General features: G+C 36.9%; 1 protein-coding gene across 3 annotated transcripts in view; it reads right to left on the bottom strand.

The window, feature by feature from the left end:
* PIP4K2A (phosphatidylinositol-5-phosphate 4-kinase type 2 alpha) overlaps window positions 1-18,195 on the bottom strand; it is a 108,831-nt gene that overhangs the window by 73,985 nt on the left and 16,651 nt on the right. The window contains exon 2 of one of the 3 annotated variants that reach the window (XM_027695638.1): window positions 14,881-14,987. The exons of the other annotated variants lie outside the window; for them this stretch is intronic. Coding sequence (XP_027551439.1) covers window positions 14,881-14,883 — 3 coding nt within the window. The 5' untranslated portion in view covers window positions 14,884-14,987. The remainder of the gene's footprint in view (window positions 1-14,880; window positions 14,988-18,195) is intronic. 3 annotated transcript variants of the gene reach the window in all.

The raw sequence follows: 18,195 nt of genomic DNA, 5'->3' as shown, positions 1-18,195 counted from the left end.
CAGCACGAGAGAGAGGGATGGGATGATACATGGCATGATGGCAAGCAGTGAATTAAGCAGGATATTATTCTATTGTACAGTATTTCCTCCTGAGCAGTCCACAGCATGACCCCACAAGAGTCCTTCTGTCCATTTCAAGGCTTTCCATTCATTCATTCATGTCAAATTATCAACTGGATCTAAGCAACTGCGTCTTGCCTCAAACTGAGGGGAACTTTTTCAGGAGACCAATGGGACATGACTGTGACAGTCTAAATTGTTGGACCACGATTGTAAATAAGCAAATGACGCAGCACATGCCATATAATTTTCTGAAGCTCCAGTAATTTGATGAGATCTAGCTATAGCTTTCAAAGATTGAATTAATAAAACTAATTTTTCTCATATTATCCTGTATTGCTATACTAGCAGTAGGTTCTAGTATCTGATTATCGTGGGATATCTTCAGTTAACCAAGAAATGCAATGATGCTTTTCCTCAATACTAAAAAAAATATAAAAACACAAAAAACCCCCAGACAAACTACCAATAAAAACAAATGTTTGCAGCAAATCCCGCTATAACTTGCTTAAACAGGGGTATTTAGCGCTGTACGTGGAGTCTATAGTTTATTAAATTTTTTACTTTACCTCTTGAGATAATTTCTACTTATTTGAAAGATGTAAAATAAAAATCTTTATGAACCACCACATTTATTGTTTGATATTAATTCATGAAGTAATTGCCACTGTACTACCTACATACACCCATAATACATGATTAGTACTAGGAAAATCACATATTGTTAAAGTTATGTCTCACTGTCTGTTTAAAGGCAGCATTAACACCAAACAGTGTGAAACTGCACAGTCTTGAGTAGTAAGCTACCTGTATTTCCCTGAAAAATACCATGAAATCAGGGATTCTTATGAGAAATCCTGTATTTAATTATAGCACTAATCTTTCTGAAAGCTTAAAAATTAGTTTAAAAGTACCCACCCCCAATTTGAAAACATAAAATGCACTAAAAGCCCCTCAGCTGGCTCAGATCTTATAAATCAATCCAAATCAATCCTCAACAAGATATGGAAACACAAGGCAAGTTTTTTAAGTTTCCTCCAGCAGCAAGTGGGAAGCAAGCTGCAAAGCTGGGAACATATATGCAAGTAATTTCAACCTTATCAGACCTGAAATTTTACTTAGGTCTAGACAGAAGCAATAGGAGCTCACACAGGTATATATTTAATAGGCCCCGCCCACACAGCAGTGAAACCCTGCCCACTTAGAGGCCTCACCTGGGCTACAAAACCCACCCCAGCAGCCATAAAGATTGCACTTTTAGGGAGCACAGACCTAAGTATTGCTCTTGCACTTACACTACTAGCAGTAGCAACAGAGTAGTCCAAGCACTCACACTACTGTTAGTCAGAATACTGTCAGCATTCGTAAGGGTATTAGAAGTCTCTAACCAAGTGAGGAGAAGTCTTTGAGCTGGATGCTATCTTCCACTGATGGCTTAATCTCAAAGCAAAAAGAATGAGGACAAAAATAGAAGGGTTGAGCCTGCCTTCAACTATTGTTATTTCATTATTTTAGCACATTAAAAAACCCACAAACAATAACACTCCCTCCAACTCAAGAACTTGAAACTACACAACAGTTTTGTTCTCATGATAAATATTATCACTGCAAACAGATGCAAGAACCTTGGAGTAGACTTTTCTAACAAGTCTTTTTATTCTCACTTAATTCAGTCTTGTTTTGTCTTTTCAATAGGAGTTTCTCATGTATACAAATTGCACTAAATTTCTTGGAGATCAGAGACAAAGCTAGCATGAATTCAAGATCAGCATTTTTCCCCCAGAATTGATAGAGAAGATAACATTTGCGCAAACCTACTGGAACATATTGGCACGCACTCTGCCAGCTCCTGACTTTCACACATCCCTACTGTGCATTTTGAGAACTACAGGGTGCTGCAGCAAAACATGTACTACGACTGAATTAAAGGTTTAAGGACTTCTTCTTAAAAAATAAGAAGTGCCAAGCTTTACTAATTATCCCAAAGATTTCAAAGTAATGAAGATATATCTAAAAATATGAATAGTAAAATCACACCACAAAATATTCTCCCTGTGTCCTTGACTACAGATTAGGACTAGAGGAGATGTAGTGCAAGACTGTAGAGTTTGACTATATTTCACTCAATATACACTTTCAAACTTTCAGGTGCCTGATAAATAAGAAACTGAAGATCTAGAAAAACTGTATTTTACAGATTTTAATAGATTCATATTGAAGTGCAGTTTATGAAATTTAGAGCAGGCAATATAACAAAATACTACAGAGTTGTTTTCTGTCCTGTCTTACCGAGTAACTGTTGATGAGGAAACTAGGCACATTAAATGTAAGAAGCTGACTGTTCATTACATGAATCATTTCTTCCACATGGAGGAAATCCCTTTATTCATTCCTGAAGCACCATCCCTACTGTGGTTTGGTATCCCAGGCTTTTCAGAGCTCACCCCCATCCCATCTCTGGCTGAGTTACCAGTGAGCACAACATCACACAGCAGCAGTTACTGTGCCTGTGGGCTACCAGTCTGACCGATCTTTTGTTATTCTAGGGGAGAAAGCACCATTTTCCAAAACTCTAAGCTGACTACAAATACTGTTCCTCCTACAGTACTGATGACAAGGAAAATGCGGTGGCTTGTGCAGCTTCTTCGTGCAGCTTTTTCGAGGCTGCTGGATAAGGGCAGTTTTGGGAGATTAACTCCCACACCACCAAGCACTGCAAGCTGCTGGGAGTGTTTTGGAACACTCAGGACCACTGCCACCTGCCTTGCCACTCTCTTGCAGCTAGTCCTGCTACAGCAAGTGAATCCTGACAAGGACAATGACAATATTCAGAAATTACCTGAGAGATGCAGTGACTTTTGTTTAAAGCATCAGAGATGAGCGTAGGCTAACAGAAGCAGACTATGCTGCTCTGATCACATACTGCATGATACCAGAATGAAAAGGAGCATTTTTCTTCCCCTCTGCACAATCCTGAGCTGTAGAGATCACACAATACCACAAGAATCCCTGCTCTGTTTCATGCCAACTATCATCAGCTGACAGCACGGTAGAAATCAAAGGATTCATTTAATTGCTAACCACTTGTTGTCAGATCAGCTGTAGATGCTGCTCTGACAAGGATGCACATAATTTAAAAGAGCACACCACCACAATGGGAATGACTTGATATGTCTTAGGAAGATAACGGTGCTTGTGTAAGATTTTTTCATTGATACTACTGAATTTGTTATTTTTGGTACTCCTTCAACCCATAAAAACAGATTTTGTATTTGTATTTTGTTTGTTCTGGTGCTTGATCAAACCATCACATTTTTCAAACACTTCTACAGAAAAAATGCAGAAGATTATCATTTTAAGGACCCTTGCCTGTTTTTTTTTGGTTTTTTTTTTTTTTTTTTTTTTTAAGTTTACAGCTCACTAGCAGCTTATAGCAGTATCAACATGCTCCAGCATTCCACATTTTGTTTTTGGAGGCTCCACTTACTCTGTGCAACTAGATGACTGAAAAATTTTTTTACTGGTTATTGTATCATATAAAGAAACCAACTTTTACAGACTGTGATACAAATGTATGGAAGAGTAGCAATGGGCAACAAGAAACCCAGAAGCTTGAAGCTCCTGAGGTCTACCTGCAATGAATTAAAACACCATGTTATCTCAAATGTATCAGAGAATATAAAGAAGGATTAATACAAAGGATTAATCAGATGAAGGTACAAGTATTCAGCTCTCAAGCAATGGAGCACCTCCTACTCCTGCTACAACACAAACTACAACTAATGAATGAGGTCTTTCTTGGGAAAGAAAATTCAGCCCTAAAACATCTACTGCTGGTAGTGGTAACAATATCCTTTGTCATTTACATAATTTTTCTCAACATGCATTATTTTCTGGCAGAAAATCTTCAGACAAACAAATTAACACACTCATTTTTTCCCCCCAACTTCACACAAAAACTATTATAATGATAAAGCTTCATAAGGAAGGAGAAAGCAGGGCAGATAACATCATTACTGAGATATACAACTTGGTTAAAGAACATTTTTAACCCCCAAAGAAACAGTAAAAACAGAAATTGAGTGCTGTTTCTAGCACCAAGAGAGCTATGTAGAAAATTTTTCTCAGGTGTTCGCTGCTAAGCAATCTTTATCTCAGAGATGCTTATAAAACAACAAAAAAAACCCCTTATCGTTCACCTAATTCACACAACCAGGTATCAGAACAATTACTAGCATTCTTTTTTTATTCTTTATTATTATTATTATAAGAGATGGTTGGGATAGAGAGCATAAATTCAGGCCATTACTAGGATTGCAAACTGACCTGCTCACTGAGGTATATCATATGAGTAAAGACTATTTGATTAGGAAAGTCTGAAATCCCACGCATGGCCACAGCTGCACCAATTCCTGCTGCAGGAACCTGTGTTATTTGCTATTTAGTGCAGAAACACACTGTCCTAAAGGACAGCATTCATTCTCTGAGCAAGCAGTAACTGATGTTCTATTCCATTTCCATTTCTACAAGCTATTTAGCTCTGAATTTCATATTCCCTATGTTAAGTTTTCACAGAAACTTGTAAACAAAGCACTGTATTCTAAAAAACAAGTAACTTATTGAGTAAAGGTTATGCTACAACTGGCTCACTATTGTTTCCTCTGGGGCCTCAATATTTGGGGTTTAGAATGAGAGTTCAATGGAAATTATTGTCAGTTTGAATTCTTCCATGAAATCTTCAATTGCCTACTCACACAAAGATGTTTTTTCATTGTCGCAGGATCTGTACTAGCCATTCCCATCTCGGGAGGAACATGGTGTCATTAACTGTCACACACAGTGCTCTGAGGCTACATAAACACCACCAGGCTGGTCTGGTTTCTGCTCTTTCTCCATCACTACAGAGGCAGCTATAGGATCTAGACTAATTTACATGTTAAAATATTTAAGTGCTGGTCTGTAAGCTAGATTTCTTCTAATTTACCTGTCACAGAAGGGTGTTTTTCTAAATAGTCATCATTTACAAAAAGCATTTAAAAAGAGAGGCATGATACAGTTGTTACAGCTGTTATTTATGATCCATTTAAAAGTCCTGCAGTATTATTTTAATCAAAATTGTAAGAAAAATGTGAAGATCAAATTTCTTTTAATACCTCAAGATAAGATTGAAATGCTTTAAAGGCAACCATACAGAACTGTAATCCTCCAGTCCAAAATGGAAAATTGCAGTGTAAAGTGATTATAATCCTAAATAGAACCACGGTACAGTCTGACCCTTCTCTACTTACAGGAAACAACCCCATCCCCCATTCTAAAACTTGAGTCAGATGCTATCATAACAACTACCCTGCATGGACAAGAATTTTACAGTAAAACTCAGCTAAGAAAATAAAACAGACTATGACACTAATGTTAAGATGTAAAATTTCTATTCAGAAACACCTGGTCTATGAGCACTGACAAAACAACTTAGAACTTCTGGTTTTTAGGTTCTAATGCACATGGATTAAAATACACAGCTGATGGGAATTGAATATATCAAACCCCACCACCACAAACCAGTTTGCACCAGTTACTTCCCCTAGATTTAAGTAGTTAAACTCTGGCTTGTGCAGCAGCACGTAGACCTGACCTGCAGTGGTTAGCAGAAGTCCTGCTCTATCTGCAGACCAAACACCTGTACTGAATAACCATTGCAAAAGTGTGAATTCTCTTTCAACAGAGGCAGCAAGTCTTGAGCCTGGTGCAGGTTGTTTGATAAACCAGCTCTGTCATCTTTCAGATTTTTTAATAAAATACTTTATTAATATGAGGAAATGAAAAACAAAACTTTCACAGTGTTGTACAGAACAACGTCTGATGGTTTTGTTAAGAGAATTTTGGATTACTTTTTTCTTCTCATTTTTCAGTCATAGTGATGACAAACAAATAAGAATTAGCTATGTTCATCAACCATGAATAATTAGCTACGTTCATAAACCATATTTACATACTTACATAGTAACATGAGTATTTTTGGTTCTGCAGAAGTATTAAATACTGTTAAGTCCTTGCTTTTTAGCAAGAAAAAAAGAAGGTTATTTTCTAGAATGAGGTGCAGCTTCCCTTTCTCCCTGTCCTTATATTTGGCCATATATGGCCTACATACGCTTAAAGGATTAAGTTTCTAAGATATCTTCAAGCTTTTCTGTGGTCTAGTTTTGCTACAGAAAGGAGACACAAAACACAACACATCTTGGTTTTTCTCCTTTTGCCTCTGCATCTAAATCCTCAGTAGTATATATGCACTATCTCAAGCTGAAAACCATATTTGTGATATCACACCTAACCACTTGTAATCTTGAAGCCTGTTCAGTAATAAAGCAGCAGGAGGTCAGAGGAAGAGCATATTTCAGAACAGAAGACTACAGTTGTGTAAAACAGAATGGGTACAACCTGAAGGGATGCATCAACTACGTCAAAAATCCCTTGATTTATATAAAACATATTAATCTTAATGCTTGAGCTCTATCATTTTCATTTACCATTGACTAAATATACTTTCCGCTGTATTCATTTTATTTTTTTGTGTTTTGCTGTATAATAGGGTACATGCAAGCACACATGTAAACCTGTAGAATGCAACGAAACAAAAGATTTCCCTGGCTTTTCAGTATATTAGAAAATGATGGTTGACCACTGTTACCAAAAAGCAGCTTTTTAATTCAGAATTTGTATAGCTTACTGAAAAATAGTTTTAAAATGGAAACTGGCTAAAGATAACTCCTCCAACAGTCCTGACTAATGGCTTTAGCAAATTTAAGTTATCTGTGCTTTGCTACCGAACATGGTTACTTTTAATCACTATCTTTCAAGATTTTGGAGATAGCATATTTCACTCTCTCATACCTCAGTTTTATTCACATGTGGAATAAGAAAGGAATACTCTTGTAATTTTAAATTACTGAGCTAAATAAGCTTAAATTAAAAAAACAAACCCCAGCCTCTCAACACCTACAAATAGGCCTCTGCCAGGCAAAGCTAATTTTAACAGTCTAAAGGCTGAATCAAGGTATTCGCTGCAAATGAGCTTTTATTTCCAGTTTAATATTCTGATCTTTAAAATATGAGAAAATAATACCTTACAATACTTAAAATTTCAACTCCTGTAGCTACTGGCACTAACACTTTCAACTTTAGAAAAAGACTGTGACAGTGTTGCCTATTAAGTCAATTTAACACTAAAAAAACCACACAAAAAACATTTTAAAAAGGAGTTTCAACCATACTGTGTAAGAGATGACTGCTTGCTTGAGTAAATTATTAGCATAAAGGCATTAGGTGATGCCTTCATTGGCATCTCCTTTTAAAGAGAAGTTTGTCTTCTCCAAAAGTCATTGCTTTTGAAACCCTAGGCAAAAATCTTTATTTTTGCTATTTTTATCCTTAACCATACATTTCACTTCCTGAAGTACTAGGACAAATTCCTGTGCCTAGGTGGGGAGATGTGATGAGCACCAGATTTAAAGAGGCTGGATAGAGCACCCACCTTCCCCAGGCTGGTGGCAGCCATGGGGGGAACGTGAAGCAGGGATGTACCTTCACATCTCTGCTTCAGATAAAGCAAACACACATCCAAGCCACATTTTGCTTTTGCAGTCCAAACTCTGGGTCCAGACAAAGCTGCTAATAGTCCATTTGGCAGCAGAGTCAGATCTGGGATGACAGGGGAGTGCCAGAAATAATTTTTACATTGAGTTAGGAGAAAAATCAAGTCCCTTGCGTTCCCAAAGCCATCAGCAAATGGACAGAGTGAGAATCAGAACTCCATTAGGATCAGTTAGTCTTATTGATTTAACTGGAAACTAGATAAAGCCTTAGATATCTGATTCTATAACAATGCTTTCTACTTCGCTTCAGTCAAACCATGGCTTGTTCCATAGGGAAGCCATAGTACACCTTCTCATAAGAATCACTATTTTTCTGTCATTTCAGTTCTTACTGTATTTATCTCCAGTAATGGTCAATACATGTTAAATGGGAGTATAAATTCATCAGAGAAAATAAGCCACCTTGACGTTCTTAGCACACTCTTCATTTTCCTATTCGAAAATGAAAGTGAGATTATTAACACGTTCAAGAAGATTTTGTTAATATTAAAAGCTCAGACTTTACTGGTACACATTAAAGCTGATGGCAACTATTGTTAGAAAGACCGAGGCAGTGTTGGCAATCAAGTGAATACAGACCTGCCAAAACAAACCCATAGCAAATCCTGGACAAACCAACAACCATTGCTTGCTGCCGTTTATTTTCCTGTTGTTTTACTGTAAGCACTTACCCCTACCATCTGTTTTGTACAATCTTCTCTTGGTAGGTATCTAAAATGGTATAGCTGCAAGAGGATAAAAGGGTTACTGTCTTGAAAAAGCAAGATAAAGCCTTCTCCCCCCCTCCAAGAAAACAAAATTGTTTCCACTATTCCAAAGATATTTAAAAAAAAACCCACTACATACAATACACATAAAATCCTTACTTGCTCCAATAACTTAGAAAAACCTGTTACTATTGAATTTTAGGGTGCAGTAACACTGGTGTGAATTTAGTACCTTCTGCTTATTTATAAAAAGCCTTATTGTAAAGTTCCAGTTTCTATGACCACTGTTGGCATCTGTTTTTACATAAGACCCAAGTTAAAAGGTCCAGTCCACACGCTTGCAGAAAGAAGCCCATATATATAACCCACAGGAGTTTGAAGCTATAAACCGTCTCTGAATGAGTTTTCATTTTTTCCCCAGGTCTTACTTTCATGTAAGTGGGAACTGGCAGTGATTGCCCTGTTGATATTTAGTCTTTCACATTTTTCGGATGGAACTCACCAGCTGATGCTGCTTTGTAGGTAGTAGGAACATGAAGTGAAATTAAAGGGAGGAACAATTTTCTTCCAGGTTTTAAAGAAATGCTTATTTAAAAACTGGTCTGTTTATTTTCAAACAGCCTCTTTTGTCTTTTGCTACTCAGTCTCTCCACTACGAAAAAGCCTGCACTTCCAGCCACACTTGTCTCATGCATTCAATAATTAGCTGGATACAGCAGGATTAATTCTGACTCTCAAAACAACACAAGTAGGTACTACTGCTTACTGCTTTGTAGTTTGAGAGAAGGGGATGGATGGAAGAGGAAAAGTGTCATGTCACATCCCACTTCCCCCTCCCCTTCATGTGAAATCGCTCAGATTACTTCAAATCACCCTCTAGAAATATGGTTGTTGGGGACAGTTGTTTTTTTGTAAGTGGGGGGGAGGAAGAAATGAAGGGCAGGAGAAAGGCAGCAATGGGTAGTTTGTTGTTGGTCTCCATTAAATTCAGCAGCCAAAGCAATCTGCTCAGCAGCTGCTGGTGCAGCCAGAAGTAGGATGGAAGAGGTGAGACCTTGTGATGTATTTTCTCATGGCATATGGTTCAAGTCCCTACACTATGAACACTGGTACCTAGACATGTCATACATGCATTTAATGCACTCTCCAAAAACTGAAAGCAACCATCTGAACACTTCATCCATCTGGAAAACTGGACGGGCACTCTCTGTTGAAGTCAGTGGCATGGAGGGCAGATCCCACTCTTGGAGAGGAGAGGCTCTTCTTAGATCAGCATCTCAGCTCACCTGCCTCTTACATCTGCCTTTATGCATTTTAAGAAAGTTTCAAGGCATTACAGAGCTCTTACATTTTATTTTTGATGCTTCGTAGTTTGATTTTGCCTCTAGACAAGGCAGATGTATTCTTAATTTTAGGGGGGGAGGCACTGACAGCTGTTACTGCTGTATTTAGGCTGCAAAACATTAAGGGGAAATACTAATTCAACTCTCAAGTGAAAGAATTTGTAGACATAAAATCAGGCTGGGGAATCAGTCTTGCAATATCTTCTCCCATGCCCTTTAGCCACCATCCAGTGAGTGTATTCTACCCAATCCAGTACTATTAAATAAAATTAAGCTTATGATCCTTCTGGAGAACTCATCAGATAAGACTATATACACAAGTTACTCCCTTTCACCTTTTTTTGATTATGATAAATAAATCTACACTAGAATGTTTTTCCTTCAGAGTAGCAGAATTAAGTCCAACACAGGAGTTCAACAGAGTTTTCAAGAATGATAGTTAATGATTGGACCAATTTTGCAAAGAAAGGATTTCCTAACCAGAAAATGTTGGTAACCTTATGGATTTTCAAGAGTTTAGCACCTCCTGAAGGTGTTGCTAAAATTTGAGACTGGATATCTATCTTTAAAGAAGATTCTACTTTCTTGTTTTTTCTTCCTGCATGAATGCAAGAGATAGGTAGAAGCAAATGGAGAATAAAATTAAGTCTTGTATGTGTAGAAGCCTATACTTAAGTGATTATAAACACTTCATCTTACTGGACCTAACAAGATGCATCAGCATATTAGTAAACTACTGGAGTTTGAACTGTAGCCCAAGTTCTTTTATATACTTTGAATCCTTAAAGCAATTTACAACAGAGAACAGAAACGTGTTCAGCCAACAACACATCACAGTAAACCTGCATGAGGCAAAGGTGTTCTACAACCATAAATTAACTGCTTTAGAGTATGCATTAAGGGGCAAGAGCAAGGGATGAATCTCTTATGACCCCAAAACACACCCTAAATATCCTCAAATCAAACTACAGATTAGAAGTCTAACAATGCAGACAGTATTTTTTCAGGACCACTAAATGTAACAGTTTTGCACATTTCAATAACACGTTGTGATGCCACTTCATCAAGGAACAGAACCAATGCTGTCCACATCCATGAAGCCTGATGCCGAGCAGCTCAAAGATTCAACTGATGCCTTTGGTGGCCCTGATGTGTCAGGAACAATTCCCTTTACTGACAGGTAGTCAAGGAAGACAGAAGTCAAATTTTCCTTTTGTACATTTAGATGATTCAAGTTGACTAATGAAAAGTAAAAGCATTGTCTCAGTTTCCATTTGTAGACTCATCAGTACAACTTCTGACACAGAATGCTCGCTCACAGAAACAGACCCTAAAAGGCAAAATTACAGGGCAAACCAAAGATGACAGAATATGTTCAGACTATCGTGCCGCAGTGTGTAGGCAACTTGCTTGAATTTCAAATGAAACAATAAGAAACACAAAAATAGGGAAAAGTTACCACATAAAGGAAAAAACTTAAGTACATTTTCATTCTCTCTCAGGCACAGCAACTAGGGTGACAGACTGCTGACAATACATGGAAATTTATTTATAACTGAGAATGCATATGGCCATATCAATGAGATTTAAGAGGTTTTATATCAAGAAGTATGTCTAATTTCCAGCAATATCAATTACTAGTTTTCCAAGTCATCTTTTCTTGTAAGCTCAGTCTAAGCTATTTAAAATTATAGTTTTACAGAGCACATAAGATCTGCTTTATGATAAGAGGGCAAGAGAATCTGATCACAAACTATCCAGAAACTACAAGTCCACCACGAACATAATGAATGCAAGGCATTTAAACTTCATGCTGGCATTTGAAAGCCTTTTTTAAATTAAAATATTCTAAATAATTAAAAAAACCTTTCACATAAATAAAGAGTACACTGAACAGAAAGCCTTTAACTGCACATCACATATTATAGAGAAGTAGGTAAGTAGTCATTAATTGATTTCTTTTAATACTTGGATGTTCTATGTCATAAAGTCACCTTAGTAACTGCTCAAATCCTGTTAAAGCCTAAGTAAAAGTATCAAAGCAGTTTTACTAGTTTTGTTAGATACTGTAAAAAGACTACATAGTTTTCACCTCTGACCTCTCATTGTAGTGCCTTTATTTCACTTCATCATTACATTTTTTCATTAAAATTCAAACAGAACAAGTGGCAGCTTCTGAGTTTGATAAAAGGTCACTTCTCATAATTTTGTGCTTTATTCATCTCCTAAAAGCTGTAGGAAAAAATTAAAATTACATCTCATTCTTATACATCTCAACACACAAAGTGAATGATATTACTCCATGCAAGACCAGATTTTAGTCACATTTTCAAAAACCAGAATGAGATGAAACTACAAGAGCAGCACAAATACATATATGCCAAAGGAAGCCAGTGGTCCATGGAAGCAGGCACTACCACTCTTGGATGACAAAGCACTCCAGGTGAAGTTTTGAAACTCATCAACTGTAAAATCCCTGTGTTTGGAAGCAATCTTTAATGAAGTAATCTTCAATTTTAGTTGAGGTGGTATGTTGAGGACAAGAGCAAGATTTACTTCTTACAATGAAATCTTCAGCAGAGCTTTCCCTCCAGCTGTCCCCTTTAGAAGGGTCATCACTTCAACTATTCAGATGGACAACTGAAAGCACCAAGACTAGACGGTAAAGCAAAGAATAAACATAGGTCTTGATTATCAGTTACCTCCCTCAGAGTGATCAACCTTTTGTACAGTGTCTAATATAAAACCAAAGTCTCACAGCTTAAAATGATGAAGAGAACACTAAGCTTTATCAGAGTAGCACCCTCTATGTGAACTTGTACAAGTAACTACAAATCAAAACATTTCTCAATCAGTACTATTTTTATTTAGATTATTTGATTAACAAATATGAAACACATAACCCAACTTTACCTAATTAGCTAGGAAAGCCTTTAGGGCAAGCAAAAGAAAAACATTAAAAGCAAAGGTAGCATTATCTTTGGATTGGTTTCAAATTCACTACAGCAAAATCATTAGCATCAATTAAGTTTCTACTGTGCTGTAATTGTTTAAAAACTAACACAGACAATATGCAATAATTTTGAACTGGAGTAGCAGCAATAACTCGTCATTGACAAAGTAGATGTCTATCACCTCGACAGTTTAAAATGCAGTCCTTCTCTTGCAACATAGCCAGCAAGTCTACAGTACATCACAATGATTTGTGACCAAAGATGAAATAAATATTGTTAGCTTAATCTTCTAAAGCCTCAAATTTGCTGCATGAAGAACTACTTGGTGGTTTTGAACTCGGCTTCTACATCTTTCATGGAAAAAGGCAGAAATCACTTCCTACCCAGTCCTCGGTTTATTCATGACATTTGAGACTTGTCTCCTTCAAGCATCTTTTTTCCATCCTGACAATTTCTGACACTTAATCAACTATATACATCAAAGTTGTTCCATATCTTGGATCATCCCTCTTGCTCTCAACTGAGCTTTAAGCTCTACTATACCTTTTAGCTGGAGGGGACCATACAAAGCATTCAAAATGTGAATGAAAGCTGGATTTACACAGTAGCACAGCAACCTTTTCTAGTTTACTCTTGATTCCTCCTCTAGTAATTGACAATTGCTTGTTTGACTCCTATTGAATGATGACACAATACTAAGACCTTGCTCCTGCGTGGTTATGGCCAGTTTAGCATCCACCACTTTATGCAAACTGGGGCTGCTCTCCTCAGGTAGCTACCCTGACAAATAACAACACTGGAAATTCAGTCACATGAGTTCTGTGGCTCTTTGCAGCTGTACCCCACTGTTACTATCCCAAATAATTTAACATCAGCAGTAAGCTTTCTTCCCCACTGGTCACCAGGGTTTTTCCAAGTAATTTAGCAACATGTTAGATTCCCACAGTTTGTCTTGCCTACAAGTGAATTTTTCTACTGATACAGACAAGCATTTACTTCTACCCTATGTTCTTTATAGTTTAAGAAACTATTTATCGACACAAAAGCCTTCCCATCTTATGCTATGGCTTACTAACTTCCTTTAAAAGTAGTGAGGGACCCTCTCAAAATTCACTAGGAAATTAGATAAACCTGAATCAGTCTTATAAACATGGTTATTGACCCTTGCAAGTCTTCACAAGCTTGCAAGACAGGTTTTCTTACAAAAGTCACACTGACTTTTCCCAGGCAGAGACTATAAGAAGTAGTGGATAGCTGCATAAATAACACTACTAACTGGACTGTTTCCAGCACTTGCAAGTGCTTCAATCTCCCTTACCTAAATTCTGGCATCATACCTGCCATTCTCTATACTCCTGGCATGACAGTAGAGTTATACAAGAATGTACATGCCATCAGCAATTCTGCTATTTTCAGTTTTTTAGAACCAGAGTGAATACTACCCTGTCCTCATACTTTGCTACTGATCACATTATCAGCTACATCCACGAACTCTTCTCCTGCCTCTACTGTGTTAGACCCACCAGCTAAGGAATTCCCCACAAAGAAAAGTTCAGAAACTGAAACACTTCAGTTTCCTCCCTAATGAACAAAGACAATTTAATTTCCCTGCAAAGGTTGTATCTATTGTATGTGCTCCATTTACATCCCGATCATCAGCAATTCCTGTAGGCAGTGTGAAACTATTCTGATCTGTAGGAAGAAAGCATTATCAGTTTTGATGAATTTTGTTAACCACAAACTTTTCACTGTGTTTGTACATTTAGACTACTAGACTCATGATTTTAACACATTTGAACATTCCTTCTGTTCTTTTTTTTTGTTTGCTTTGAAGGCAGTTGTCTTGCTTCCAGTTGTCTCCTTCATACTACCCAGGTTCTTCTGCTCTCTTGTAATTCTGCTAGATGGCACACACTGGCACTCTGTTTCACAATCGATCTCCATCTCCTTCACTATGCTCTAGGTCACCTTGAGAGATTTAGTCTTAAGAGCTGTCTGGTTACTTCCTTTTTAAGCAGCTTTTTTTCCCCTCCTATTTTTATAGCATCTTTTGAACAAGATACACTTTAAAATATGTATCTTTTGTCATCTATTTGATGACACAAAAAAAGACTAGAATGGCTTAAATCTTCCTTTAAAGAATGCAAAATAGTCTGTTCTCACCTACCATTTCTTTGAGCCATGCTGTGTGGTGATAAGTGTGTAGCTAGTCCACACCACAGTATGTGTTATACAAGCAGACACTTCCATTGACTCAAGTTAGGTTTCAATACCCTAAAAAAAAAAAAAAAGAAAAGCAGGGGCAGGAACGACAACACAAAAAAATCCAAAGACACAAACATGGATTTGATAAAATTATGGCTCTCCTAAATCTCTGCCAGATTGTTTTTTGTTTTGTTTAAACTACATAGAGTGGTAGCTGAACTTTATTTGTTCCCCAACTCATTCCCTCATTTTACGATATCAGCACTGGAATAAATCCAGTTTCCACATAAGTAATTCATATGTAACTATAACATTACATTCAAATTATAAAACAAAACTTGTGCTGCACAACAACAGTTAAAGTCTACAAGAACTACAAATTGTTCATTTTCCCACCCACAGACTGCAGACTGTGCATCACTTCTTATACAAAAGAGATATGAATAGCTATAATTTACATCACAACATTAAATTTGCATTAGTTATAGAATCAGTTTTCTCAGTTTCTAGAATAATGGTGCTCAGAATGAGGCTAATGTATTACAAAACAGGTGGCCTTGAAGTTCAAGAGTGTAAGGGCAGGACCTTGATCTACCCACAAGACACAACGGAGGTTCAGAAATATTAAAAATAAATTGATTTTTTATTTCTGTAGTCTTTCCCCAAAACCTCAGTGTTTAACATAAGATTTTAGTACTTGGTAAATTTAACATCCAACTGACATTCACACTTGACTTCCAAATGTTCAATATTCCTTCAGAGTAGAAGTAGAATACACCGAAACAGGTGCATCTAACGCTCACCACACCATAGTAACTAACAAGTCATTTAACTTTACATTTTTCAGTGAAGGACAGAACGTAGCTCTCTAGTTTCACCTCCCTTAGATTTAGTCTTAGTCTCAAAATAATTTCATTTTTCTAGCTCCTCTGCACAATAACCATTCCCATTTTTTTTAAGAGTCAAGGTACTGTTCTGCACACAAGAGTCTCTCCTCACTTTAGTCTTGGTTCATCTCTTCAGTCTTGCTTAAAGATACAATGCTGTAAATATTGCTGGACTCTCATCAGAAATTCCAAGAAGTTTAGCAGGAACTTCAAAGACTTGCTACACAAACAGACTGGTGTCTATTAATTTCCAACAATTTGCAAGCTAACCACTGCAAGAAACAGAAGTAAGACTGGAGAGAGAAATGCAGCAATGCATCAAATCCATCTTTTTTTAAATAAATAAAAAATAATTATTTAAAATTCATAGACTTCAATAACATATTGTATGTAATAGTGCCCTACAACACTGCAAATATTACAAAATTTAACAAAACTAAAGGTATGAAAAGGCATTTCAAAAACACAAACCTATCTATATGATATCACTGCAGTTACACTACTGTATTGTAAAATGATACATTGATAATTGAGAACGAAACCTAACTAAACAAGAACCTAAAGTCTCTCAAATCATTCAGATGGGTGACTTCTATTTCTCTTACAGATACAGCCTCATTTGAAGGTTTCTCATCAGCAATTCTTTAAAAGAAGTTTACTGAGGCACAGCCATTCATTTTTGTAGACACTTATGCAGTTATGTTCTTGCATTAACTGTCTGTGATATTTTCCATGAAAAGTATTACCTCAGTTTTTATTGCTGAATTCAATTAGATTGACTCCTTGACCTGACCAAAAAAAAAAAAAAAAAAAAATTCCTAATGTACTTCTATGTAGAGAGATGAAATAATCCAATATATAGCCACCTACTCCCTATGATCATACCAGCACTCACATAAATGCTACAGTAATCTACTTTTCCCTTCTCCCAAACTATTTGTGGTATCAATGTAAAAAGCATTTGCAACCTTTTAACAAGAGTGCTCTAGCAGAACTAGACTTGCCTCTGACATTAGCCTAACAGTTGTTATATATTTATTCTTTGGGGTCTGAAGTTTAGGAAATTTCTTCCAAATTAAATTAAAAGAATAACCTCATCCTGCCGCCTTGCTTTAATACGTTCCTCCCTTCACTGATAAATCTGAAGCATAAGGGATTGCCCTATCATTCCACTTCTTCACAACAATTTCAGCTGTAGTATAATGGACGAGCAATCGATCCAGTGGGCTTGCATCCAAAGTACCAGCCTGAAGTCTTGTCAAGGGCCCCATCGACCACACCACAGTTCAGATTTTATTTTTTGTAACTAGTTAATTATGTCAACAATAGAACAGATTTCACATAACTAATGCAGCAGTGTTTCTGTGGATGCTGCAAGGCTGCCAGCACAAATATTTCAAAGTTTTTACAACAGCTAGTTTTTATAGGAGAGCCCTAGAAAGTGTAACACAGTGGCTTGCTGGTGTTTCAGTCTTTAGTGTGCTTAACATATAGGAGAGATCCATGTCGTGAGGATACTGTAAAGCTGCCTTTGAGTATTAAAACAGATTTTTAAATTAAATATTGTTAGAAAAGCATACATTAACACATACAGAAACAAGCAGACCAAGACTCAGTGGCCACAGTTGAATTTAATCAGAATCCACACTCCATTAGCAGCTGGAAGAATTCCAAAAGCCGCCTGTGCCCTTGGCCATCTGCCAAGACCACTGATTGTGTTTTAAGTCCCCTGAAATTACAAGGATTTACTTGAATATGGCATTCTCCACTCTTGGTATAGTATTTACAATTTTATTTTGTTGCACAAATAAAAAGTAGCTGTCTACCTCAGCACCAATACACTTGCATGTTACAGACATGCACAGTCATACATACTTAATGCCACCTAAACTGCAAATATGCTTGGTACTTTTTACAAATAAACCATAGGAAAGTCACTAGTGACACCTAATATGAACACACTATAACTAGCATCTAAAATTTGCATTACATTTACTGAGATAAAAATGAAAGTTGTCAAGCATTTACTGGCGCTATCTACAAGTATGTTAGAGCCAAGCATCAAAATTATTGTCCAAAAGTTCTGTTTGAGTCTACTGTTCGTTAGAGTCATGGCATGTACTAATACATTGCTCTTACAATAGCACTGGGCAGAAAATGCTGAAAGGAGGAAGCATTAAAACTAATCACAATAACTAAAAGTCTTTATGATACCACATGAACATGAGATAAGTTAGTTTGGCCACATACCGAGAAATGTGGGGAGTGTAACATCTCCCAAGAACATCTGCAGATGCATGCAGTCACAATCCTCTCTGGAGACCTTCATGTGATAGTATTTTATTTATGTAAGGTATCAGAGAACATCCAGGTTAAGAAAAGAAAGAAAC

The sequence above is a fragment of the Neopelma chrysocephalum genome, unplaced genomic scaffold (assembly GCF_003984885.1).
Source record: "Neopelma chrysocephalum unplaced genomic scaffold, ASM398488v2 Primary Assembly neopelma1_102, whole genome shotgun sequence".
NCBI classification, from domain to species: domain Eukaryota; kingdom Metazoa; phylum Chordata; class Aves; order Passeriformes; family Pipridae; genus Neopelma; species Neopelma chrysocephalum.
The sequence above is the reverse complement of the archived record's forward strand: the minus strand, read 5'-3'. Positions and strand labels throughout refer to the sequence as shown.